This window comes from Mus musculus, chromosome 14 (assembly GCF_000001635.26).
Source record: "Mus musculus strain C57BL/6J chromosome 14, GRCm38.p6 C57BL/6J".
Taxonomy (NCBI): domain Eukaryota; kingdom Metazoa; phylum Chordata; class Mammalia; order Rodentia; family Muridae; genus Mus; species Mus musculus.
This window is the reverse complement of record NC_000080.6, coordinates 41,908,382-41,933,578: the sequence shown is the minus strand read 5'-3', so window position 1 is coordinate 41,933,578 and position 25,197 is coordinate 41,908,382. Positions and strand designations below refer to the sequence as shown.

At 40.0% G+C, this 25,197-nt stretch overlaps 1 protein-coding gene and 1 long non-coding RNA gene across 2 annotated transcripts in view; both read right to left on the bottom strand.

Moving 5' to 3' along the window:
* Positions 1-541: 541 nt before the first annotated feature.
* 1700049E17Rik1 (RIKEN cDNA 1700049E17 gene, gene 1) lies at positions 542-8,630 on the bottom strand. Its single transcript, NM_001358038.1, has 5 exons — positions 8,475-8,630; positions 7,584-7,746; positions 6,507-6,638; positions 5,645-5,826; positions 542-1,665 (listed from the first exon to the last, which is right to left on the bottom strand). The coding sequence occupies exons 1-4, from the start codon at positions 8,602-8,604 to the stop codon at positions 5,655-5,657; spliced, it is 597 nt and encodes a 198-aa protein (NP_001344967.1). The 5' UTR covers positions 8,605-8,630; the 3' UTR covers positions 542-1,665; positions 5,645-5,654.
* Positions 8,631-9,415: 785 nt separating this feature from the next.
* Positions 9,416-25,197, bottom strand: part of LOC115488376 — a 37,089-nt gene continuing 21,307 nt past the window's right edge. Inside the window, exons 2-3 of the long non-coding RNA XR_003951231.1 lie at positions 11,076-11,178; positions 9,416-10,049 (exon numbers count right to left, since the gene is read on the bottom strand). This is a non-coding gene — a long non-coding RNA (uncharacterized LOC115488376). The remainder of the gene's footprint in view (positions 10,050-11,075; positions 11,179-25,197) is intronic.

Here is a 25,197-nt window from a genome sequence, read left to right as displayed (position 1 = left end):
AAAAGTCCATATTAGGGGATGGAGAAATAGCTCTTCATTTGAGAATATTTTTCTCAAACACCCACATGGCATCTAATAGTCCTCTGTCATTTTAGTTCCAGCTGAAACCCAATAACTTCTTCTGGCCTTTGGGAAATGGCATGCAAGTGTTGCACAGACCTACAGAAGGCAAATCATGCATAAATATAAAATAAATCCAAATAAAAAACAGAATCACCACTGGGTGGGGGGGGGAAACGAGGGAGAAAACTCATAGAGCATATGGGCCTGGATTTTGTCTCTGCTTTTAAAAACATCTGAATACTGAATAGTGAACTACACACTGTGCTTGTGTTAAAAACCCAAAATGGAACCAAATGTATTGTCAAGCACAAAATTCACTCTCATAATAAAGAAAAACAACAAAATAACAAAGATAATACATCCCTATCTCAAAAGGTCCTAAAATTGAATATATGTAGTAGTATTTACCACTGATAGAACATTTGAAGGAAAGCAGAAACATACATGTCTGTGTTTTCTAGAGCTTTTAAATTCTTTTAGAATATGTTTTTATTTCCTGAAAGACATTTCAGAAATACTGATATATTTCCCATTAATTTGTTCAACACTGTCATTCACAGTATTTTAGCAGCAGCTAAATATTTGACATGCAAGTATACAGCATGGATAATTTTTCCATCGTGAAGTTGGAATCCACAGAGTTGGACACACTATCCACACTGAATGTACAATCTATTACTTTTGTAGCTCAGTCTGGCTGGGAAGTCATTATGGAACCCAAGCCCCTTACAGAGATCCATCTTTGTCTGATAGGTGTGGGATTTCAATAGGGTGATACCACACCTGAATAAAGAAGTTTCTTAAGAGTGAAGAGTTAGAGATCACCGTTTTATTCACAAGAATACATCCAATTTACTCAATAGTAACTAAAAGTGGGCAGTCAATATGTACAGTGTATAGTCTTATCAAAATATTAAATCAATTACAAAACCAAACAACACCAAAGAAACAAACAAAGAAAAAAACTTCTAATGAAACTAAAGAAAACCAAAGAACAAAAGTAATCAAAGCTCAAACCAAAATCTAAAAACAAGAATTGTGCTAAAGAGCCTTCTTTGGCTGTCATTTAGCAGCACAGACTTACAGCCCATGGCTGTCCTTGGCAACACAGTAGAAAATAAGTTACTTCTGGTAACAATCTTTACAAGAGGAATGTAAGTAGGTCTCCTTTTTTGGAGTATGGTTTTGAAGAATATGGACACCCAAGACTAAGCAGAAAACATGTTACAGAATTTAGCTCAAAGTCTTTGTGATTTTGTAGAATGATTTTCTAATTTTCCTTGATGACCTATCAGGACAAGAAAAATTTACACTCTCAGAATCTTCCTGTTTTCCCAGCGGCTCTTGGTGTGTCTCAGTACATGTCTGAATCCCTCTACATGCTCACTCTTGCTGAGCCAGAGCCCAGATGAAATTAAGGGCTATTCATTGCAAGGAAACAAAAGTAAAGGAAGAAAATGCAGCAGATGATAGCCATGATTACTGGGGATGAGATGAAATATTTGCTTTGCACACGCAGAGATCCTCCTATAGAATTTATTTTCAAAGGAGACCTTGTGCTGGTCTGTTCCATGTTCCAGTTTCTGCTGGAGTATTTCACACCTGGGGCAGGAAGGAACAACGGTCCGGTTAGTGTTTTTCAATTCAGCTCTACGTCCCACACTAGATCTATTCAGCTGGATAATCTATTATTATGACCTATCACATGCTGAGGTCGTTACCTGCATCCCCAAGTGTCATAGAGCACTTGGGCTTGTAATTATTTCTCAGCTTTTAAAAATGGCTAGAAACTGAGCTGTGAACTACACACCGTACTGGAGTGTAAAAGAAAAACACTATATTATGCCAATAGTCCAGGTATAATATATTAAATAATAACATTGTAACAATGTCTGAATCTGAGTTCAAGAGAGATGTGAACAACCTAGAAAACCATGTGGATGCCTTGTGGAGAACCTGCCTAGAATTCAAGTGAAGGCTATGATTATTTCTCTAGTGCAGGATCCGGACAGGGTTCCACAAATCAATTCCTATATCTGGAAATAACCAGAGAAAACATATCACATGAAATCCACAGGCACTGCATGGGTACTAAAATCAGAAAGAATGTGCTAACTGAAAATATTCCCATGGCTAGGAACTGAATTTTAAAAGTGATGGCCATGAAGGAATATAACAACACACCTGTATATCTAAGCCTGTTGTAGAGCACTCTGTCAAATATACAAATTATTTGTATTCACATAACACTAGCACCTTATACTTCAGCAAACTGTTTAGATTCCCCAGTTAATGCTATTATAAAAATCTCCCAGGATATTTTGTAGACATAAAAAACAAATCTTAAATGGGATAGGTACATAGTGGGCAAAGCATATAGACAGCTCAGTCAGTGATATGCTTTCCCCTCATGAACCGGGGTTCTTGGTACATTATTCAATCTGTCTTAGCAAGTTCCAAAGGATGTGTAGAGTAGGCTTCTCTGCCAGCAAAGGATCACGTGTTGGTGGTGGACTAGCCTCTCCTTCACTGTTTCAGTCTTGTCCCAAAGTAAACAGTTCCTTCCATTAGAGGTTCCCTTTATCATTGCCTAACCTATTTGGTATCCAAAGGTATGATCCCAGAAAAATAGGAAGTCATTATAAATAGGATCCAATGGAACAATGTTCTTCAAATAATATAACTGTGTCAGGGATATTTGGAGTAAGATGAGGCTAACTAGTTGAAGGTCAAATACTTGCATGGATTATCTCACACTGAGCAATAGTTCATGAAAGGGCTGCATCACATAGTACATTTTCACTCTTTAGCTGATGGACATCAGGATATCATCTTCTTCTGGACTACTCTGAGGACCATTACAGACCTCATGTGCCCTAGAGACTCTGTGTATATCTACTCCTTGTTTTGGAATCTCTGGGTCAAGGGGAAATTCTTTTCTACTTTCTGAACCTTGCTTCTCAAACACCTACCTGATTTTATACTACCAGACCTGTCTGAAGTTCCTCAATTCTCCCAACCCCCATTTAGGCTCATTCTAACTCTGATAAAATGATTTTGAATAACGGCAATTGCAGAATGCTACACAGATAACATAGTGTGAGTTCTTTAGATTATTATGACCCTCAAGGGGCTCCTGAAACGTCCTGTTTTGCAGCACAGCTATGGGAATTCTGCTGGATGCAGGTACAGCTAAAAGCAACACAATCTCTCAATGATTAGAATCCAAACCAAATTATAAGGCAAAGTTTTACTGAGTAGAGGAAGCTGGAAAGGCAATGGTAGCCAGCAATGTGGAAAGAATCTGGAATGCTGAGAAGACACAGTGAGCCACCTGACATTACAGTGGGCCTTCATAATTCTTCCAGAGCAGAAAAGGGACATAACAGGATTTTATATACTAACCTCCTCCTCAACTCTATGTACCATATTCCGATGATTTTCTCCAAAAGATTTCAATGTGGTTCAGTAATATGGCCCCTACCAGTAGAAAGTCTGACTTTATATGAGCTTTGGTGTCCTTTTTTCTCCCCCTTGGGAGCTAGGTAGAGTTGCATACTAAATGGACTGCTGTATTTGATTTTTCATGGGTGCAATCTGAAATCTCAGGGGCTTTACTCATCATGCTTGGTCGGTAGAGACTGACACAGTTGCATGTCTACACAAACAGACACAGAAAAACATATACACACACAAACAAAGTTGTATATTTAAGCATCTATACCACAAACACTTACAAGGGCATTTTGCATTACACAAACACACAAATTAGAATAAACACACCTAGTCACAGCTGGTACACACACACACACACACACACACACACACACACACACACACCACATAACACACAAAGACTGACACAAAAACACATACATCAATGAAATTCTTGCTATTATCTAGCATATTTTTGTTGTATGAGCATGTAGTAGGACCTACGATGTGTACAAGGCTTTTATACTCAAGGGGGCTTTGCAGCCCTGACCTGTACTTATCTCCTCTTCAGGAACTTTTTCTATGCAAATACTTGCTGGTCCTATAAGGACATTACAAGTTCTACACAGATACCCTTGACAACAGAGCACTAAATTGCCAAGAAAGAGATTTCTACCTATAGCCTCCAGTAAGCCACATTTTGACTCATCACAGTCCCCTCACTAAACCTACACTGAGTCCTTTTTAGCATCCGACGAAGACTGTGACTTTTGATCATTACTCAGGAAGTTTTCAACACATTACATATTATGTGATATTAAATCATCCTCAATATCAGTAAGGGAAAATCTAGTTAAATGACCTGCTGTGACATTTCTGAAATGCAGCACTCTGCACAACTCTGAGTGAGAATTTATCCTGAAACAAACACTTGTCCAAAAATATGTTTAGCAAAACAATGTCAGCAGAGTCATGCACTATAGGCTTCTATGTATGCTCATGGTTAAGCCAATAAGACAAGCCAGAATCTCCCAGGCAACAACTCTAAGCAGGAAAAATTAAGAAATCTAATACTTATTTTAAAAATAGTAGTATTGTTTAATGATTTGTTGGTAGTGGGTAGGAGATGAAAAGTCTACTGGACATCAAATAACAGGAAGTATCAGGTTTTTTGAGAGACCTAGGCCCAAAGAAATAAGTTAAGAATGACTACACAAAATCAGATGCCCTTAACTGGCCTTACAAAATACACACAAAGGTACAAATTGGCATAAGCACCCATAAACACACATACACAAGCACACACACATAAAAACAAGGGAGCAAAAAACAATGAAGAATCTGTCATGCTAGAGGAACAAATATTTTAGACTATGCAGAGCAGATGTTTAAACTGCGAATTTCAACTCTAGTATTCTCACTAGAGAAATAGAAATCCCTAAAGAACATTCTTCTTGGTAAGAATGAAGGGTATATATGGAGAAATTATTTCATGAATCCTCAAAACTCTCACACCAACTGAGATTGTGAGAAGCCTTTCCTACATCCCTGCTCATTCAGTGAGCTCGAGACCACAAGGCCCAGGAATGAAAACTCCAACAGCACTCAAAGAAAATAGGACTGACAAGCTGCTACTCAGGCTCACTCAGTGTGAATCAAGATCTACAGGGGAAAGGGTTGGGGTGGGGGACAAAAACTTCCAAAAGGCAACAGTGAAATCCACTTATTTGTCAGTTACACTAAGCTATCATCCCTGCAATCGATGTCCTTCCTGGAATCCTACCTGATCCCCATAAAGCAAATGAGCTTCAGGACTTTACTTCTTTCTTCAAAACTCTCCACTGATCTAAAGAAGGGCTCCAGCACAGCACCCTTCAAACTTAATATCATGTAGAGTTGTGATGTGTAATCAACTAATCTCCCCTAGTGAACTGCAGATTGTAGCAGGGCAGAAAAATTTGCTTGCTAAGCATATAGTTTCTTGAAAAAGGCTACCTCCAGAGAAAGCCCTGTAGATGATAACCTAAATAAACACTTGGAGGAGATACAGGTGAGTACCTGGATAAGTTGGTGGACTGTTACATTGGATTGTCTATGTATATGGTTAGCCATTAGGCCAATCTGCCTCTGATACACATCATCCTACCTGCTACTGCTTAGGATTTGGGATGTATGTTCTTGCTGGTCTCATCACAGAACCTCTTTTCTTCACCATAGGATGTTTCCTGGTTAGCCTGCTCTACCAGCAGCTTTCTGTTCTCATTCAGCAACATCCTTACTTTTTCCTTCAATTGATTGCATTCTTTCAGGAGGTAGGTGTGCGTGAAGCTGAACCACAAACAAACAAACAAAAAAAGGTGATTCCCAGCAAGCTTCCATTTGCCTGCCACTCCTCCAAGAACTATGATGCCTGCAAGAACCCTGATACCCAGACAGCCCTAGACTAGAAACCGCAGTATACCCATCAGTCCAAAATAGAGGCAGGTCAATTCCAGGGACCAGCCACATGTCACAAGAATCAAAGGACTTCTGAAAACCCTGACACTAAGAGTGTCCCATGTACATCACAGAGGAGGAAATGTACCTCATGGTTGCTTATATGTCTGTGGTACCAGAAAACCATCAGTAGGAAGAGTGCAAATCCCCTCTGAGGGAGGAGAGGAGACCTAAAAGGTATGAACTCTTTTGATTTTTTCATGGATCCTAGATCTTTTATTCTGCTGTCAGAACCCTAGAGGTCAGGATTGCTTGAGATTCCCAGCATGGTGGAAATTGTTTCCATAGAGAGGATCCTGAATTTGGAAGAATAAAAACTGATGGTCTTGGACAATCTTCACACTTAGGAAAACTGAGTCCAAGAAGTACAAATCCAAGACCCTTTCCTCAAGGGAGGGCTCCTATTAAGAAACAGATATTATAGAACTAGAGCTCTTACTTTTGTTCAAAGTCTTAGAAGGTCACAAGCATTCCCTGCCTAGTGCAGGGTCTCAGCTGTGTCTGGGACTCACCTGTAGGAATCCTTATCTTCTATGAATTCCTTGTACTTCTCAATGGTATCACTTATTGACTGCGTCATTTTTTCCATATCCAACATTGTCTTCTCATGTTGTGATTTAATGATGGTGAATTCAGTGTTCATCCTGTGGTAGAGCATGGCCCAAAGAGTAAATCATCCGCTGAACTAAGCAATCAAGTATCATGTGCTAAAAGGCTGTATCTGGACTACCCAAGCCAATTGTATGACACATCCTTGCTCCTTTAAAGTGGGTCCTATTGGTGCTGATTAAATATCTTGAGCAGAAGACAGCAGAGCCAGGGGACCAAATGGAGATGGCTGACATTCAAGAGCTTCTTATGTGAGCCTGAAGGAATATACTAGTTCTGTGAGATGTTTCTAAAGACTGTCCCACAGGCTTTGGTCCTTAGATATAAGGCTTTTTTCTCCTCTTTGTTTTAAGGAAGGGATAATCCTTCCATCCTATTGCTACATGAATTCTCAGAGGACATAACTAGTATTTACAAAGAAAAAGGCTTTATAACACCTCCTACCCCAGGAGATTCCTATGTGATACCAAGGTAAACACAGGGAACAAAGTACCCTGATGATTAACTTGGGCCTCTAAGGACTCAACACTATCATGCCCTACAAACTGTGTATCAAACAAATCCTCAGACCCCATCAAAGGTCTCAGAAACTTAGATCCTGAACAAAACACACACAACTAATTTCACACACACACACACAATTAAAATTCCAAATGAATCCAGGTAGGTTCCAGAGTACAATGAATAAAACAAGAGTAAAGCAGTAATGGCCTGCAGACATTGCACTTTTACACAGTAAGGCAGCAGTTGTGACCAGGTCCTTCCAGCTGTTGACAGAACCAATCAGACTCCAAGCCCCACAAGGGCAAATACAAAAGAGGATGACCATAGAACACACAGTACTTATCTCATCCAACAATTAAACAACTGTCAAGACTTCTTATAATGAATGTGAGAGATGACACACTCCATTATGAGAGAAAATGTGGGTTTACAGAGAGGACACAATACAGTCAACAGAATACAGGGCATAATTTTACCTGTAGTTCAAATCAGTATTCATGTCAATGTCCAAGATTCGAAAAAGTTCTAACCTCTCAGCATTTATCTTCCTGATATAAAATTTCATATCATCTAGTTTATTCATATTCTTCATATGATTAGTGATGTTGCAATTTTGGGATGATGTTTTCCCAACAGACACTGAAGATAGATAAACAAAAATGCATTTGCATAGTTGATGGCCCAGGGCAGGGGAGACCATTCTGAGTCCCAAACAGAAGGTTGAGGAAGAGAAAAGCTAGAGACAGGATTAATCACTGAAAAAGCAGAAAGGCTATATTTGAGCTGGTCTGCTAAGCTATATTCCTCTTCCCAACCACCACTGTTGGTCACAACTAACACACACTCTTTATTACATTCCCCCTTGCCCTGAAATCCATAACCTGTCTCAGATATAAAGATTTGGGGAACATTTTCAGCTCATGTCATATGTTATGCCAAGAAAACCTGAAGTTCATAGTGCTTAGCATCATCAATACCTAGTCATGTGTGTTCAAACTCAAAGTGGCTGAGACCTCAACACATGACCAGGTTAGAATCGTCCTCTGTTCTCTGCATCAGAGACACATGTATCCTACAATAATCTAGAAGATGAAGTGCTTCAACTCCCTACCAATAAGGGACACATTGTTATTTCCATAGTCCCTTCCCAGGGCATTCTTTGACACTTTAAATGAAATTAAATAGCGACTACAAAAGGAACTGCAGACTTGTCAATTCCTGCCTCTGTCAAATGAATTGTCAGAAATTCTAGTCTCTTGGTCTGTCATTAAGAAAGTTCAAGGCTCCAGCTCTTAAGATCTACTCAGGGAAGACTCAGCTCAAGCCTACCTGTTCCAGAAATTTCCCCAACTCTGCCCAGGACTCACTGTGCCTTCCCCAGAATGATTTCATTCTTCTGTTTTTACAAGAAGGGATGGCAGATTCCTTCTGCCTTGGTCTTGTCTCTCCTTGATTGCCATTCTCCCTGTGAAATAGCCTGCGCAGCCAGGAAAACATGCCTGATTGAGAATGCAAAAGGCACTGAAGCAATATCCCACAAGCAGTTGTTGTAACCACAACACAGTTGACATCACAGAAGATTCTAGTTCTCTCCTAGATACAATAGAATGTCCAAGGAAGGCATTACTGATGATGTCACTGGGAAAGGCTAAGGCCTATTTGATATCTAGTTCTCCTCAAATTGACCAGTTTCTGTTGTGCCTTTCCTGGAGCCTCTCCTGTAACCTGGCAAATACCCTATGGCAAAAATCTCTTTCTAAATTCAGAGCTTTCTCATCTGCTTCATTAGAAGACAAGTGCTTTCAATGGGAAGCATTGATTAGGACCCTGACATGCATAAGAGATTTTTGTTAGCATCCAAATCTCTAGGGATGGTGAATGGAAGAGATATTTCTCAATAACAAATATACTATCTGAGTGAATTCATGTGACATACGGTCTAATTCCCCAGGTTTTCCCTGTTTCACAAAGGCCAATATCTTTCTCCAATACCTTTAATTGTATAAAACCTGGATAATATTTTCTTACTGTGCATATCTTGATAGTTGGCATTGTTCCTATATACATATCCATGTGTTTCACAAAATCTCCCGTTTACAATCCCATCTTTTGCAAGGAAAACTCCCTTTTCTTTGGAACATACAAGCTCATTGACAGGACAAATATAAAGTGGTAAACCTTCTGTCCCATCTTCAAATTATTAACTTGCACACCCTCCCTTTCTAAATACAACCAGACAATTATAGTCGGCATCAATGAAAAAAGGTCAACCTGGACTGTACTGCATTGTAGCCTCATAGCCATCAGTTCTCTAATATCAGTCTTCCTGAATTCCCAAGTGCAGGCATGAGGATGCTGGGGTTGTATCATAATACTCTACTCATAGCAAACATAAATCTCAGGAGCTAGGGCAAAAAGTAGAATGGCCTGAGTTCAGGTTAAACTTCATTTTTCATGGGTCCATAAGTTCAGGATGGAGTCCCTTTGGCTCTGTCATCTGAGGCTTCTGTGTTCTTATGCTGGGTGTGCTGAATGTGTGCTATAATGCAACCTGCCCTCAGAGATGCAAGATGAAAAATCATGTATGTCTTTTGCGGGAAGACATCTGCCTTTGACTACAGCCTGGAGTCACACAATACCAACATGCAGAGCTCACAATTGAGGGGGTGGATATTGTTGATACCTTAGAAGTTGAGGGCCTTTTCTTCCAATATGGAGCCCATATTTTGGCAATGTGATTTTTCCTTTGGTTTTTCACTATCTGTGGCTTGGTTGTTTCCTGGCCTAAAGGATTCCGGATGCACCAACAAGGGGTCTACTCCATACAGGCTCTTTTTTATCAAGAAAAGGATTGTTGCAGAATCATGCCATGCCAGTAGGAAGGTCAACTAGGCTGTTCTTAGGTCCAGCTCACCTGGTACAGGACTGAAGACCTGAGGTATCTGGGGAAAGGAAGCAGCACACAGAATCACACAGCTCCCTCTACTGCAACTGTGAAAACTGTAATAGGGTTGTTTGTTTTTTATTACATATAAAGCTAACCAGAGTGGGTACATGGCTTTAATCCCAGCACTCAGAAGGTTCTTTAAAAAATGTTGTTAGTATTCCCATTGTTTCCTTTGGCTTTTGTTGTTAACTCCCCCAGCTATTTGCACTGTACCTAGAACGTTAAGCCCATGCTCTGTACAATCCTATCATTCATGTTAGTCAGGCGTGGTTACTCCTCAGATGATCGATCTCATTACTCACTTTCAAAGAAGGAAAACAGTCACAGAGACATTAGTTACCTTGTATGGTCTCATGTAACCAACTCACCATGACTCTAGAGCGGTATCTCAATATTTTGGATTAACTTAGCTTCTCTTTTTGCAATGACAGGCCTTTGTGAAAGTCTCCATTTAGGTGGCAGAGGGCCTGGTATAGCTGAAAGAATGGCTGCCTCAGAAGGCCAAAGCTGGCCCTTCAGTGCCTCTGAACCCTGAGGCAGAAGTCTGCCAGCAACACAGGAACACATAGCCAGAGCATGTTTGGTACTGTATTATGGATGAGCCCTGAGACCAGGATAAAAAGAAGCCTCCAGATTTCTATTAAAGGTGGCACAGTCAGTTTGATATGAGGGGAGTAATGGATCTTTGGGATGTAAGTCCTCCATTTTATTCATCTTTGCTATGTACACAGTATGTGTCAATGACACAGTCACCCTACTTTACAACATCTAGCCATTCTAGATGTTAAAGTGTTTGCCAGTGTATACATACTAGAGTTAGTAGAACAATATATTTTGTCCCATTTTGATAATACTTTAACTTTGTTTTAGTATTAATATAGTTTTTGCTCATTCACATTACATGATGCTTACTGCAACCCCACAATCACAATGTTTCCCCAAAATTCATGAACTCTTATTCTCTGATCAGATGAGGGGCAACTATCTCAGGACATCTCTTCTTCTACCAAAGTCAACTTACCCCGTCCTGTGAAAAGGTGTTGAGGGTGCTGGAAATGGATGCCTTCTGCTTGGCTTTCCTCTTGCTCCATTTCCTGGATATGAGAAGTTCATACAGAGCTGTCCTGGAACATGGTGCTGCATTCAGATGGTTCACAAGAAGCCCTGGTTTTGTTAATGTCCCATCAAACCTACTCCCACTAGTGTCCTAAGCCTGGCAAAGGCAATGAGACATGAGGCATCTATTCCAGGAGTTTCCAATTGTTCTCCGAGCAGCAGTACAGCAGCCCACAAAGCTGGCAAAGTTAAGTGAGGTCACACAGGGGACCTAAGAGCATACTGCTTCTTTCCTAAAGTATGTCCTAGAGGTTTACCATATCTAAACACATAGTTTCATAAGCACTGGACACTAAAGTGCTCAACATACATTGCCTTTGTCACTCAGTTTCCCCAAATATTAGAAGTCCCCAGATTTGGAGAAATTTGAAGAAAGAAAATATGTCCCTGGGGCTGGAAATACCTCAAAAATGTGTGAGGACAGAGAACAGTTTGAGAATCAAAGAGACCAAATGCTTACCAAGATCAAAGTCAAAGCCCAATAGGAAGATCTAAATAATAAGCCATTGGGTGAAACATGAAATTAGGAAGCCATAGGCCACGAAGGTAAGTCTTTGGCCTTCAGGAAGATCTATTTCCAATTTTCTGAGGAACCTCCAGATTGATTTCCATAGTTGTCATAGCACTTTGTACTCCCACCAGAAATGAAGTTTTGTTTCTCTTTTCTCACAGTCTCACCAACATGTGCTTTTACCAGTTTTTGATCTTGGCCATTCTTTATTGGAAATTATACGGCCTTATACCAATCTCAGTCGCTTTGGTTTTCATTTCCCTAAAGACTAAGGACTTTCCACATTTCTTTAAGTGCTTCTCAGCCATTCAATGTTCCTTGTTGTGAATTTTTTCTATAGTTCTTTACGACATTTTCAGACTGGGTTCTTTTCTTTTTGGTGTTTAGCTACTTGAGTTCTTTAGATATTTTGGAATGGAAGGTTAGTGAAATTTTGTCCCAATATGTAGGTTACCAATTTGTCCTACTGGCTTTGCCCTTTGCCTTACATGAGTTTTTCAGTTTCATGAGGTCCCATTTATCAATTTTTGATGTTAGAACCTGAGCCATCTGAGCGTATTTAGAAACTTTGCCCCTATTCCTGTGAGTTAGAAGCTCTTTCTCAATTTCTTTTTAATTAGATTCAGTGAATCTGGTTTTATGTTGAAGTCTTTGATCCACTTGGACTTGAGTTTTATTCCTGGTGACAAATATGGATCTACTTTCATTTTTCTACATACCTACTTACTGCCAGTAGGACCAGCACAATTTATTGAAGAAGCTTTCTTTTTTCCACTGTATATTTTTGGCTTCTATGTCAAAGATCATGTGTCCATATATGTGGTTAAATTTCTGGGTCTTCAATTCTTTTTTTTTTCTATTTTAAAATATTTTAATCTTACACTTTAAATTTTATCCTGTTTCCTGGTTTCTGGTTCAAAACCTATTATCTCATGCCCCCTCCATTGCATCTATGAGAGAGTTCCCCACTCACACAAATACTGCTGTCTCCTTGCCCTGGCATTCCCCTACACTGGGGCATTGAGCCTTCAAAGGAACAAGGGCCTCTCTTCCCATTAATATCTGATAAGGCCATTGTCTGCTGCATATGTAGCTAGAGCCTTCAGTTGCTCCATCTGTACTCTTTGATTGGTGGTTTAGTTCCTGTGAGCTCTGGAGTATCTGGTTGATTGACTTTGTTGTTCTTCCAATTGTTGCAAACCCATTTAGCTCCTTCCGTCCTTTCCCTAACTCCTTAATTGGGGACCCTATGCTCATTCCAAAGGGTTGCTGCAAGCATCTGTCTCTGTATTCATCAGTCTCAGGCAGAGCTTCTGAGGAGACAGCTGTAGCAGGCTCCTGCCATCAAACACTTCTTGCCATCTTTGATAGTGTCTGAGTTTGGTGTCTGTATATGGGATGGATCCCCAGGTGGGAATTCTCAGGATGGCCTTTGCTTCAGTCTCAGTTCCACAGCTTGTCTCCACATTTCCTCCTGTGACTCTTTTGTTCACCCTTCTATGACATTTTTTTTTTGTTATTCTAAATGAATTTGCAAATTGCTTTTCTAAGTATAAGAACAATTGATTTGGAATTTTGATGGGGATTGCGTTGAATCTGTAGATGCATGATGGCCATTTTTACTATATTAATCCTGCCAATCCATGAGAAGGGGAGATCTTTCTACCTTCTGAGATGTTCTTTGATTTCTTTCTTCAGAGACTTGAAGTTCTTGTCATACAGATCTTTCACTTGCCTGGTTAGAGTCTCCTTCAAGGTATTTTCTTTTGTTTGTGACTATTGAGAAGGATGTGGTTTCCCTAATTTCTTTCTCAGGCTGTTTATTTTTTGAGTAAAATAAGGATACTAATTTGTTTGATATAATTCATATCCAGCTACTGTACTGAAGTTGTATATCAGGTTGAGCAGTTCTCTGGTGGTCAGTGCTTCTAACCATTGGTTGTGTGCTGACCCCTGTGGTTGAATTATGGAAAGCTGCTAACCCCTGTTGTTGGAAAGCTGGAAGAAGCTGAGGGCGGAGGCAACCCTGTTGGAGAACAAGAACACACAGTAAACCTGACCCTGGAGATCTCACAGACACTGCAATACCAACCAGGCTGCATACAACAGCTGTTATGAGGCCCCCAAAATATATATAGCAGAGGACTGCCAGGTCTGGATTCAGTCAGAGAAAATTCACATAAGCCTCAAGAGAATGGAGGCCCTAGAGAGTTCAAAGGTCTGATGGGCGTGGGGGTGGGGACATCCTGTGGACACAGGGGTTTAGGGGTGGTGGTATGGCATATGGTATGGGGGTGGACCAGGAGAGGAATAAAATCTGGAGTTTAGCCTGGTGTGGTGACACACACCTTTAATCCCAGCACTCAGGAGGCAGAGGCAGATAGATTTCTGAGTTCCAGGCCAGCCTGGTCTATAAAGTGAGTTCCAGGACAGCCAGGGCTACACAGAGAAACCCTGTCTCGAAACAAAACAAAACAAAACCAAGCCAAACAAAACAAAAACAAAAAGAAAACAAACAAAAAACCTGGAGTTTAAAATATATAAAGGAAAAAATTTTTAAAAATAAAAGAAAGAAAAAAAAGAAGGAATTGTCTGGTGGAACTTTTGTGGTCAGTTAAGTATATGATCCTATCATCTGCAAATAGTGGTATTTTTAACTTCTTCCTTTCCAATCTGTATCCCTTTGTCCTCCTTCTGTTGTCTAATTGCTCTGGCTAGGACTCTGAGTACAATATTGAATAGGTAGGGACTTAGAAGGCAGCCTTGTCGACTCCCTCATTTTAGTGAGATTGCTTCCAGTTTCTCTCCCTTTAGTTTGATGTTGGCTACAGGTTTGTTGTATATTGATTTTACTATGTTTAGGTATGGGCCATGAATTCCTGATCTTCCCTAGACTTTTATCATAAATAGATGTTGAATTTTGTCAAATGCTTTTTCAGCATATAATGAAGTGATCATGTAGTGTTTTTCTTTGAGATTTTTTAGGTAGTGGATTATGCAGATGGATTTCTGTATATGGAACCATCCCTGCATCCATGGGATGAAGTCCACTTGATAATGATGAATGATCTTCATGATTTGTTCTTGGATTTGGTTTTTGAGAAGTGAATTGCATAATTTTGACTGGTATCCATAAGTGAAATTCAGAAGTTCTTTCCTCGTTGGGTCTTTGTGTGGCTTTGGTATCAGTGTAACTGTGGCTCCATAGAGCACATTGGGTATTATGCCTTTTGTTTCTATTCTGTGGAATGGTTTGAAGGGAATAGGTATTAGGTCTTCTTTGAAGGTTTGAAAGAATTCTGCACTAAACCCATCTGGTCCCGAGCTTTTGTTGGTTGGGAGATTTTACCCATTGCTTCTATTTCTTTAGGGGTTATAGGACAGTTCACATGGTTTATCTGATCCTGATTTAATTTTGGTTCCTGGTATCTGTTAAGATAATTGTCCATTTCATACAGATTTTCCAGTTTTGTTGACTACAGCTTTGTAGTAGGATTTGATGATTTTCTTTTTTTTTATTACCTTGGTTTTCTGTCATTATGTCTCCTTTTTCATTTCTGATTTTGTTAATTTGGATACTGTCTCTGTGCCATCAGGTTAGTCTGGATAAGGGATTCTCTATCTTGTTGATTTTGTCAAAGAATCAGCTCCTTGTTTTTTGATTCATTGTATAGTTTTTTATTTGTTTATTTGGTTGGTTGGTTGATTTCAGCCCGGAGTTTGATTACTTCCTGCCATCTACTCCTCTTGGGTATATTTGCTTCTGTTTGCTCTAGAATTTTCAGATGTTCTGTCCAGCTGCTAGTGTATACTCTCTCCAGTGTCTTTTAGGAGGTACTCAGAGCTATGAGTTTTCCACTTAACATGGTTTTTATTGTGTCCCATAAGTTTGGGTGTGATGTAACTTTGTTTTCACTAAATTCGAAAAAGTCTTTAATTTCTTTCTTCATTTCTTCCTTGGCCAAGTTATAATTGAGGAAAGCATTGTTTAGCTTCCATGTGTATATGTGGGCTTTCTGTTGTTTTTGTTTTTATTGAAGACCAGTCTTAGTCCGTGGTGATCTGATAGGTTGCATCAAATTATTTCAATTTTTGGTATCTGTTGTGGCCTGTTTTGTGAGTGATTATATGGTCAATTTTGTAGAAGGTGCCATGAGGTGCTGAGAAGAAGGTATAGTCTTTTGATTTGGGATGAAATGTTCTATAGATATCTGTTAGATCAATTTAGTTTATAACTTCTGTTAGGTTCATTGTGTTTCTGTTTAGATCCTGTATCCATGATCTGACCATTGATGAGAGTGGGTTACTTGAAGTCTCCCTTCAGTGTTGTGTGAGTTACAATGTGTGCTTTGATCTTTAGTAAAACTTCTTTTCTGGATTTGGTTGCCCTTGCAATTGGATCATAGATGTTCAGATATGACAATTTATCTTGGTAGATTTTTCCTTTGATGAATATGAAGTGTCCTTCCTTATCTTTTTTGAAAACTTTAGGCTGAAAGTGGATTTTATTTCATATTAGAATGCCTACTTCTCATTTCTTGGGAACATTTGTTTGGAAAATTGTTTTTCAGCTTTTAATTCTAAGGTAGTATCTGTCTTTGTCAGTGAGGTGCATATCCTGTATGCAGCAAAACCCTGGGTGCTGTTTACTTTTTGAGTCTTTTAAACTATGTCATGTTATTTGGGAAATGAGTCCACTGATGATTGAAAACCACTCTGGAAATCAGTTTGGTGGTTCCTCAGAAAACTGGACATAGTACTACCTGAGGACCCAGCAATAACACTCCTGGGCATATACCGTGAAGATGCTCCAACATATAATAATGACACATGCTCCACTATTTTCATAGCAGCCTTATTATAATAGCCAGTAGCTGGAAAGAACCCAGATGTCCCTCAACAGAGGAATGGATGCAGAAAATGTGATGTAATTACACAATGGAGTACTATTCAGCTATTAAAAACAATGAATTTATGAAATTCTTAGGCAAATGGATAGAACTAGAAAATATCATCCTGAGTGAGGTAACTCAATCACAAAAGACCACACATGGTATGCACTCACTTATAAATGGATACTAGCCCTGAAGCTTAGAATACCCAAGATACAATTAACAGACCACATGAAGCTCAAAATAAGGAAGACCAAAATGTGGATACTTTGGTTCTTCTTAGGAGGGGGAACAAAATACCCATGGGTGGAGACAGAGAGACAAAGTGTGGAGTACCGACTGAATGAAAGGTCATTGAGAGACTGCCCCATCTGTCTGCCATTCTCAATAATGTCACTACACCCAGGTTCTATTGTGGATGCCAACAAGAGCTTGCTCACCAGTGCCTGGTATAGCTATCTCCTGAGAGACTCTGGCAGTGCCTGTCAAATACTGAGAAGTATGCTCTCAGCCAACCATTGGACTGATCACAGGGACTGCAGAAGTGGAGATAGAGAAAGGACCCAAGGTACTGAAGGGTTTTGCAGCCCCATAGGAGGAACAATATGAACCAACCAGTACCCCAGTGATCTTAGGGACTAAAGCACTGCCCAAGAGTGCACATGGAGGGAACTATTTTTCTAGCTGCATAGTTTGCAGAGGATGGCTTTCTTGGTCATCAATGGGAGGAGAGGTCCTTAGTCCTGTGAAGGCTCGATGCCCCTGTGCTCAGGAATGCCAGGACCAGGGAGCTGGAGTAGGTGGGTTAGTGAGCAGGGGGAGATGGTAGGGGATTGGGGGTTTTCAGAGAGGAAACCAGGAAATGGAATAACATTTAAATGTAAATAAAGAAAATATTTAAATAAAAAGTATTTTAAAAATAATAAATAAACTGAACTTCTAAATTATCCAGAGATTATGAGACGAGAAGGTCTTGGCTAATCTTCCTAACCTGTGTGTCCTTGTGTAATTAAGACAGGTTTCTTTGTGTGCTGGGAAGGTAGTTGAAGGAAACAATTTTAATTTTCATCTGGGGGTGGCTTATTCCCTAAGGATAAGGATAAATTCTGACCTTGTCTGTCAGGAATGGCACCGAACCATACATTGTTGTCCCATTTCCAGGCTGCAGAGCCCCACTGGTTTCTGAGCCTTATTGGCTATTTGCTCTTCTCTACAAACCCTGCTCTCTCTTTTGGAGTAAATTGTCCCCTATTATATGTACTTAATTTTGTGTTTTGTCTTCCTACAGGATGTTGAGTAACTGCTTAAGTAGTTTCAGGACCATTAATCTTAGTGCTTTTATATAAGATTGAGTGGGATTATCATTTCAAAGTCTGGATATGATCTCCAGTAATCAAAGAAAAGAAATCAATTTGATAATCCTGAAATAAAATAACATGGGAAAGCTTAAAAACCAGTGACTGGACAAGTTAGTCATTTGGAAGTGGTGTTCATCAGCCTCTGGTTCTATCTGTACCTTCAAAGTCTACTCAAGGCTGGACTAACCTGAAGGAGTAAACACGAATCTCAGGGAGCACACAGTGGCCATGGAATACTTTCTCCAAAGATAGATTCATAGTCTATAAGGATGACGAACAGAACTGACCTGTGGAATGGGAACTCTCTGGCTGTACAGTCTTATTCTGACAAAGGCTCCAGAATTCAAGATTATGAAACGTAAAACTAGAGCAAATCTGTGTGTAGGACACTATTGGCTCATCAAGCCTGGAATGCAGCAGGGCATACAGTAGGCACATATTTGTTGTAAGGAATCCCTACAGGAATGAGAAGACAGGATGAAGATGCCAAGATCATCCCTCTAAAAAGAAGAGCTGAGAATGTTAACTCATCACCTAATTTGTAGAAAAGTCTGTGCATTCCCTTTTAACTTCCAGCTATGCATGTGTTTAAAAAAGTGAATGATTAAAAGGCACAATGGGGAAATCCCAGCATCTTCAAGAAAACACCATTATCTTCAATCACAGGAAAGTGGGTTAGGAATGCCTCCCCCACCCACCCGCACAACTCTTCCAGGGAAAACAGAGGCTTTAGAATCTAAAGCACAGACTCACATCTAACCAATGAGAGAGGCATTCTAAGTCAGCTCATACCAGTCCACAGACACTAAATGATATAATGAGAAAACCTTTTGAGAAGCAATCCCCTCCACCCTACCACCCACTCCTCCTCCCTTTCCTTTCTCAGACAGGGTTCTTTTGTAGCTCAGGAGGGTCTTGAAGTCTGGATCTTCCTGGTTCAGTGTTCCCAGTACCCCAGCCTTGAGAGACATTTTTCAAAAATGTTTAACACTAGGCATCAGAGTGTAAACTTCAGAACTTCTAAGACTCTCAGAAGCCATTTTACAACTATATGAAAAAGCACCACTCTGGGTGTGATTGGCAAACACATTCTTGCACATTCCTGCATTTTCTTAAACTTTATTTACATTATGCTCCACCCTTAAAGTTTCCTTCTAATAATCTGCAAGCTGGATAACTATCTTACTCTGTCTCTCAAAAATCCCCCCACGGACAGGAAAAGTTAAGTAAGGACTGGAGGGACATTTCTGGGGTTGTCTGGTTTTGTCCCTAAAAGACCCCCAATACCCCTGGACACCTTGGGGCAGGCAGAGCAAAAAGCTCTTCAGAAAAGCTTGGCTGCTGGGAAGCTTTTTTCTGCTCTGTCTAGCAGGGTCCCCGGTTTTCTCTGGGGAAACTCAACTCTTAACTTTAGTTGGGCCACCAGACGCCCTTGCCCAGCACCATCTTTTGATACATATGCAGCTAAAGACAAGAGCTCCCGGGTACTGGTTAGTTCGTATTGTTGTTCCACCTATAGGGTTGCTGTTCCCTATAGCTCCTTGGGTAATTTCTCTAGCTCCTCCATTAGGGGCCATGTGACCCATCCAATAGCTGACTGTGATTATCCACTTCTGTGTTTGCTAGGCCCCGGCATAGTCTCACAAGAGAGAGCTATAACTGGGTCCTTTCAGCAAAATCTTGCTAGTGTATGCAATGGTGTCAGCATTTGGAAGCTGATTATGGGATGGATCCCTGCATATGTCAGTCACTAGATGGTCCATCCTTTCGTCACAGCTCTAAATTTTGTCTCTGTCACTCCTTCTATGGATGTTTTGTTCCCATTTCTAAAAAAGGGTAAAGTGTCCACACTTTGGTCTTCGTTTTTCTTGAATTTCATGCGTTTGGCAAGTTGTATCTTATATCTTGGGTATCCTAAGTTTCTGGGCTATTATCCACTTATCAATGAGTACATATTGTGTGAGTTCCTTTGTGATTGGGTTACTTCACTCAGGATGATACCCTCCAGGTCCATCCATTTGCCTAGGAATTTCATAAATTCATTTTTTTAATAGCTGAGTAGTATTCCATTGTGTAAATGTACCACATTTTCTATATCCATTCCTCTGTTGAGGGGCATCTGGGTTCTTTCCAGCTTCTGGCTATTATAATTAAGGCTGCTATGAACATAGTGGAGCATGTGTTCTTCTTTCCAGTTGGGACATCTTCTGGATATATGCCCAGGAGAGGTATTGAAGGATCCTCCGGTAGTACTATGTCCAATTTTCTGAGGAACAACCAGACTGATTTCCAGAGTGGTTGTACAAGCTTGCAATCCCACCAACAATGGAGGAGTGTTCCTCTTTCTCCACATCCTCGCCAACATCTGCTGTCACCTGAGTTTTTGATCTTAGCCATTCTGACTGGAGTGAAGTGGAATCTCAGTGTTGTTTTGATTTGCATTTCCCTGATGATTAAGGATGTTGAACATTTTTTCAGGTGTTTCTCTGCCATTCGGTATTCCTCAGGTGAGAATTCTTTGTTCAGTTCTGAGCCCCATTTTTTAATGGGGTTATTTGATTTTCTGAAGTCCACCTTCTTGAGTTCTTTATATATGTTGGATATTAGTCCCCTATCTGATTTAGGATAGGTAAAGATCCTTTCCCAATCTGTTGGTGGTCTTTTTGTCTTATTGACGGTGTCTTTTGTCTTGCAGAAACTTTGGAGTTTCATTAGGTCCCATTTGTCAATTCTCAATCTTACAGCACAAGCCATTGCTGTTCTGTTCAGGAATTTTTCCCCTGTGCCCATATCTTCAAGGCTTTTCCCCACTTTCTCCTCTATAAGTTTCAGTGTCTCTGGTTTTATGTGAAGTTCCTTGATCCACTTAGATTTGACCTTAGTACAAGGAGATAAGTATGGATCGATTCGCATTCTTCTACACGATAACAACCAGTTGTGCCAGCACCAATTGTTGAAAATGCTGTCTTTCTTCCACTGGATGGTTTTTGCTCCCTTGTCGAAGATCGAGTGACCATAGGTATGTGGGTACATTTCTGGGTCTTCAATTCTATTCCATTGGTCTACTTGTCTGTCTCTATACCAATACCATGCAGTTTTTATCACAGTTGCTCTGTAGTAAAGCTTTAGGTCAGGCATAGTGATTCCACCAGAGGTTCTTTTATCCTTGAGAAGAGTTTTTGCTATCCTCGGTTTTTTGTTATTCCAGATGAATCTGCCGATTGCCCTTTCTAATTCGTTGAAGAATTGAGTTGGAATTTTGATGGGGATTGCGTAAGCCATATTCTAATAACATGAATACTAACAGGAAGGGATTACAGATTAGCACAAAATTGATTTCTCCATGTCCTAAGACACAAGCATACAATGTCTTGAGTGAAAGGAATTTACCATTAAGTTTTATGTGGTAACCAGCTCCACAGCAATAAACTATTCTGGTGGTATGGAAAAAATATGTTTAAATATATAAATATTGACTCAAAAGAAGGATAACATATGCCTAGCACTGCACTTTTTAGTAGACTGTTCTGTGTGGCATAGAACCTGTACTCTGTTATAGAGTAACAACATTGAAGTACACACACACAGACACACACACACACATACATAGACACACACACATGTGTGTGTGTGTATATATATATGTATATATATATATACATATATATATATACATACATATATATATAAATGTATAATTAATTTTAAATATTATTTATACATTATATTATAAATATATTTTAAGCATATAATTCATATTATATTACATAAATATTTATTTCATTATATGATGATTATAAATATATAAAATATATGTTTAATACATATAAATATACATAAATATGTTACCATTTACATACACCTGAGTGTGAAGCCATCTACTATAGTATGGTTCTATATTGAAGTAGAGGTACAGAATATAATCTGAGGGTTCACAGGCTTCTTGGTTAGGTAAGACTGTTGATCACTTTTTCACAGCAGATTTCATACTATGTAGTCTGCAGGGTTTTGATAGTTCATTAACATGAATATTATATAAAAAAGAAAGCTAAGTAAAAGACACCAGACTCTAAAGATTACATAGAGCATGACATTAAGTAGGGCATGCACATAGTTATGTTAAAATATTTATGTAAAAACCCTCTCCAATCTCTGACACAATTAGATATGATTCACTAATCAGTATAGTATGAGAACTCCCAGATCTCAGCTACTTCAGGCATCTCTAGAAAACGCCTCAAAATAGATGCCTTATTTTCATCTCTCCAATTCTACATAATTCCCCCTTCATCTGCATTTTCTTTTCCACATTTAAAAAGCTAACACACTATTATATTTCACTGATGTATGCTTAGAGTATAATACTACTTCCCTTATAGCTATTGGTCATTGCTAATATGTATTGGTGTTGTTAAATTTTTTTCTGTAGAATAAGATTCAGGACATGAACCAAATCCTTGCTCCAGTTTTTGTTTTCCTGCAATAACAAGCTGGGCTGCAATTCTCACATAAAATCTTTCAGAACACCTGGCCAACATAAACATACTTTGGTCATTAGTGGTGACATTTTCCATTCTGTCCAGGTCAGTCATCACAGCATAGAAACTGGCTGGACGGGTATTGACCTCTTCTGGCTAGTTTCAGTACTGCAAGGGGATCTATCACACTTTATCTAGATGTGTTGTGTATTGTCTAGTGTCTTATTCTGGAGTCTGGGTATTTCATGTGTATTTGCATGGGGATCCAAAGGATCTCTTCTGGACACGTTTGTCATTGGAAGGTGATTGATAGCCACCTTTTAATATTTTGAGTACCAAAAGGCAATCTATCCCACACTCTGGAAAAGGCACTTTGACTTCAGGTAAATTTGGGTGAGGTACTGAGCAGGAAGGTAAGAGCTGTCCTGTGAGACATCAGAAGTCCCTTCCCTAGATGTTGTGTTGTAACCTGGAGAGCCCTGGCATTTTCTGTGATGTTACTAATGTTGTGGTGACTCCAAATGCTCTTGGAGCATCCATTAACTACCTTTATGGTTCCCCCTTAGACATGTTGACAAAACTGAGCAGGCCTCTTGGAGGAGAGACCAATGAAAATACAGAGACCAGAAAGAGGCAGCCATAAGATGGCCTTCGGTCTTAGTGTTAAAGAGCAAGAATTAATGGTCCGGGGGAAGTCACTGTGAATCCTGGGCATGAAAGAGGGAGCTTCCTAGAGAAGGTGGGCTTGAGCTTGGACTTCCAGTAATGGGAATTGGAGCTTGGAGCTTCTGGGAAGCAGTTTGTTTGATAAAGAGCAGGACTTGTCAAGGCTGCAGCTGCTCTGCAAGAGTTCCTTAATTTCATTCTGACTGTCAGAAGAGGGCATCAGGAGGTAGATTCCTCCTCCTTGCTCCTAGGGCTACACCACAAGCTGACTTTGATCTTAAGATGCTCTCTGGATGTCTTTGGTACTGGATGGCAATCTGTCTTATCCCATCTTCTGGATACTTTGGGTACTGAGGATCTAGCACCCTCTTCTGGATATATTTGATATTACATGGAGGACTTTCATCCTTTTCTGCCTGCTTTGAGTATAGGAAATAAATCTAACCCATTCTTCTAGTCACTGAAGCTACTCCATGACACAGGCCCCAAGGATCATGTGAATTCAGGCTATGTCCTGGACTACCCTCATGCAGTGGCTGCCACATTCTGCCTCCTATATACTGAGACCTTCTGGTGCTTATTAAACTAAGTATCCTGATGCCAGGACAACACAGGTTGGGGTTCCTTAGTAAGGGATCAAGGGCTTCAAGACCTCCCTCATGGGCCTGGAAGGAAACCCTTCTAAAAAGTTCCCAGGAAGTCTGCGCCACAGGGTCTGGCCCACATCAACCCTGTTACCACTTTTTTAAAAAATATATCTTCAGAACACAGATTCTCAGTTGTAGGTTCTTATTGCTACACAGCTACCCAGAGCAAAAAAAAAAAAAACAGTATTTGTTGGGAGGAGACTCAATATCAGGATGGCTATATATAATCCTCATGGGATTTCAATGTGCCACCGAGGTGAACATATAGACAAAGAGCAGTGCTGACTAAGGTGGGGTTCCCTGTGCATGGACACAGCATCACCTTGCAACAGGCCCCACTGTAGACTCCAGATTCCAAGGATGCATAGACCCATGGGGGACACAAGCACATACACACACACAGACATACACACACACACAAACACACACACAGGCACACACACACAATTGGTCCTCTATGAGGAGTCCATGTCTGTAGGCTTTTGCTACAATTCATCCTTGCTGTATTGCTTTAAGTTCCATGGATGTCTGATAGTAAAAATCAAGAAAATATACCCCTGGACATATTTCAAGTTCTGAGACATTTACTACTTTCATCTTAGACACAGGCAATCACAGCTTGGTGGTGCTAAGCACTAGGGAATCCAGGACTTACTTGCATCACATCAGATACTAGCTGACATTGCCCTTCAAGCACAGCATGGCTGGCTAGCTTATGCCATCCAGAGCCAGGAGGACTGCAGTATGTGCTGAGGTACCTGATTAGCCACAGGGGTTGGGAACGATATCCTATCTTGAGAACAGCTGCCCTGATTTTAGGCCAAGAAGTGGGAGGGAGTGGGTAGGGGAGCAGGGTGGCGGGGTGGGGGAAGGGTATAGGGAACTTTAGGGATAACATTTTAAGTGTAAATGAAGAAAATATCTAATAAAATAAAATAAAATAAAGAAGAGGAAACTTCTCAAGGAGTAGTTAAAAAGCTTTTGAAGGTACTGGACCAACAGTTTTACCAGTCCCTTTGAATTGTGTCAAACCATAGCAAAGAATTCATAGCCAAACCTTGTCAATAAACAGTGAATGATTTATGAATAGATGGGAAACTTCATGGTGCATGCAGAATTCAGAGTTCTGGTCTCAGGAAGTAAAGAATTTTTCTTGAATGGAAACACTACAAAACTCTCAGTAGAGTTCAGGAAAAGGTGGATGGGCCTCATTCTTACTTTGGGCCTATTGTACCCAAATACAGGGAGGGATTCATCCCTATACTATTTGATTGGAATGCCTGCTGCATTGCTCTCCAGGCTCAGAGATAATCAGCTACCCAAAATATAACTATTGCTTTTTCATTACCTATTTTCTCCAGTTCTCCATAAAGGTTATTCATCTGACTACCTGAGAGACAGAGTGGGCTTCTGACTACCCCACCATCCCCCCAGACACCTTGGACCAATGTCATAGTGATATTGCATAGCTCAAG

What these genes read in the sequence shown, in the direction of transcription:
- 1700049E17Rik1 (NM_001358038.1), bottom strand. Translation starts at nt 8,604, where the DNA reads ATGTTTTCCTGGCTGCGCAGGCTATTTCACAGGGAGAATGGCAATCAA. An exon ending in AATACTGATTTGAACTACAG is followed by an intron (nt 6,639 to 7,583) that starts GTAAAATTATGC and finishes GCTCTACCACAG; the next exon opens with GATGAACACTGAATTCACCA. An exon ending in GAAGATAAGGATTCCTACAG is followed by an intron (nt 5,827 to 6,506) that starts GTGAGTCCCAGA and finishes TTTGTGGTTCAG; the next exon opens with CTTCACGCACACCTACCTCC.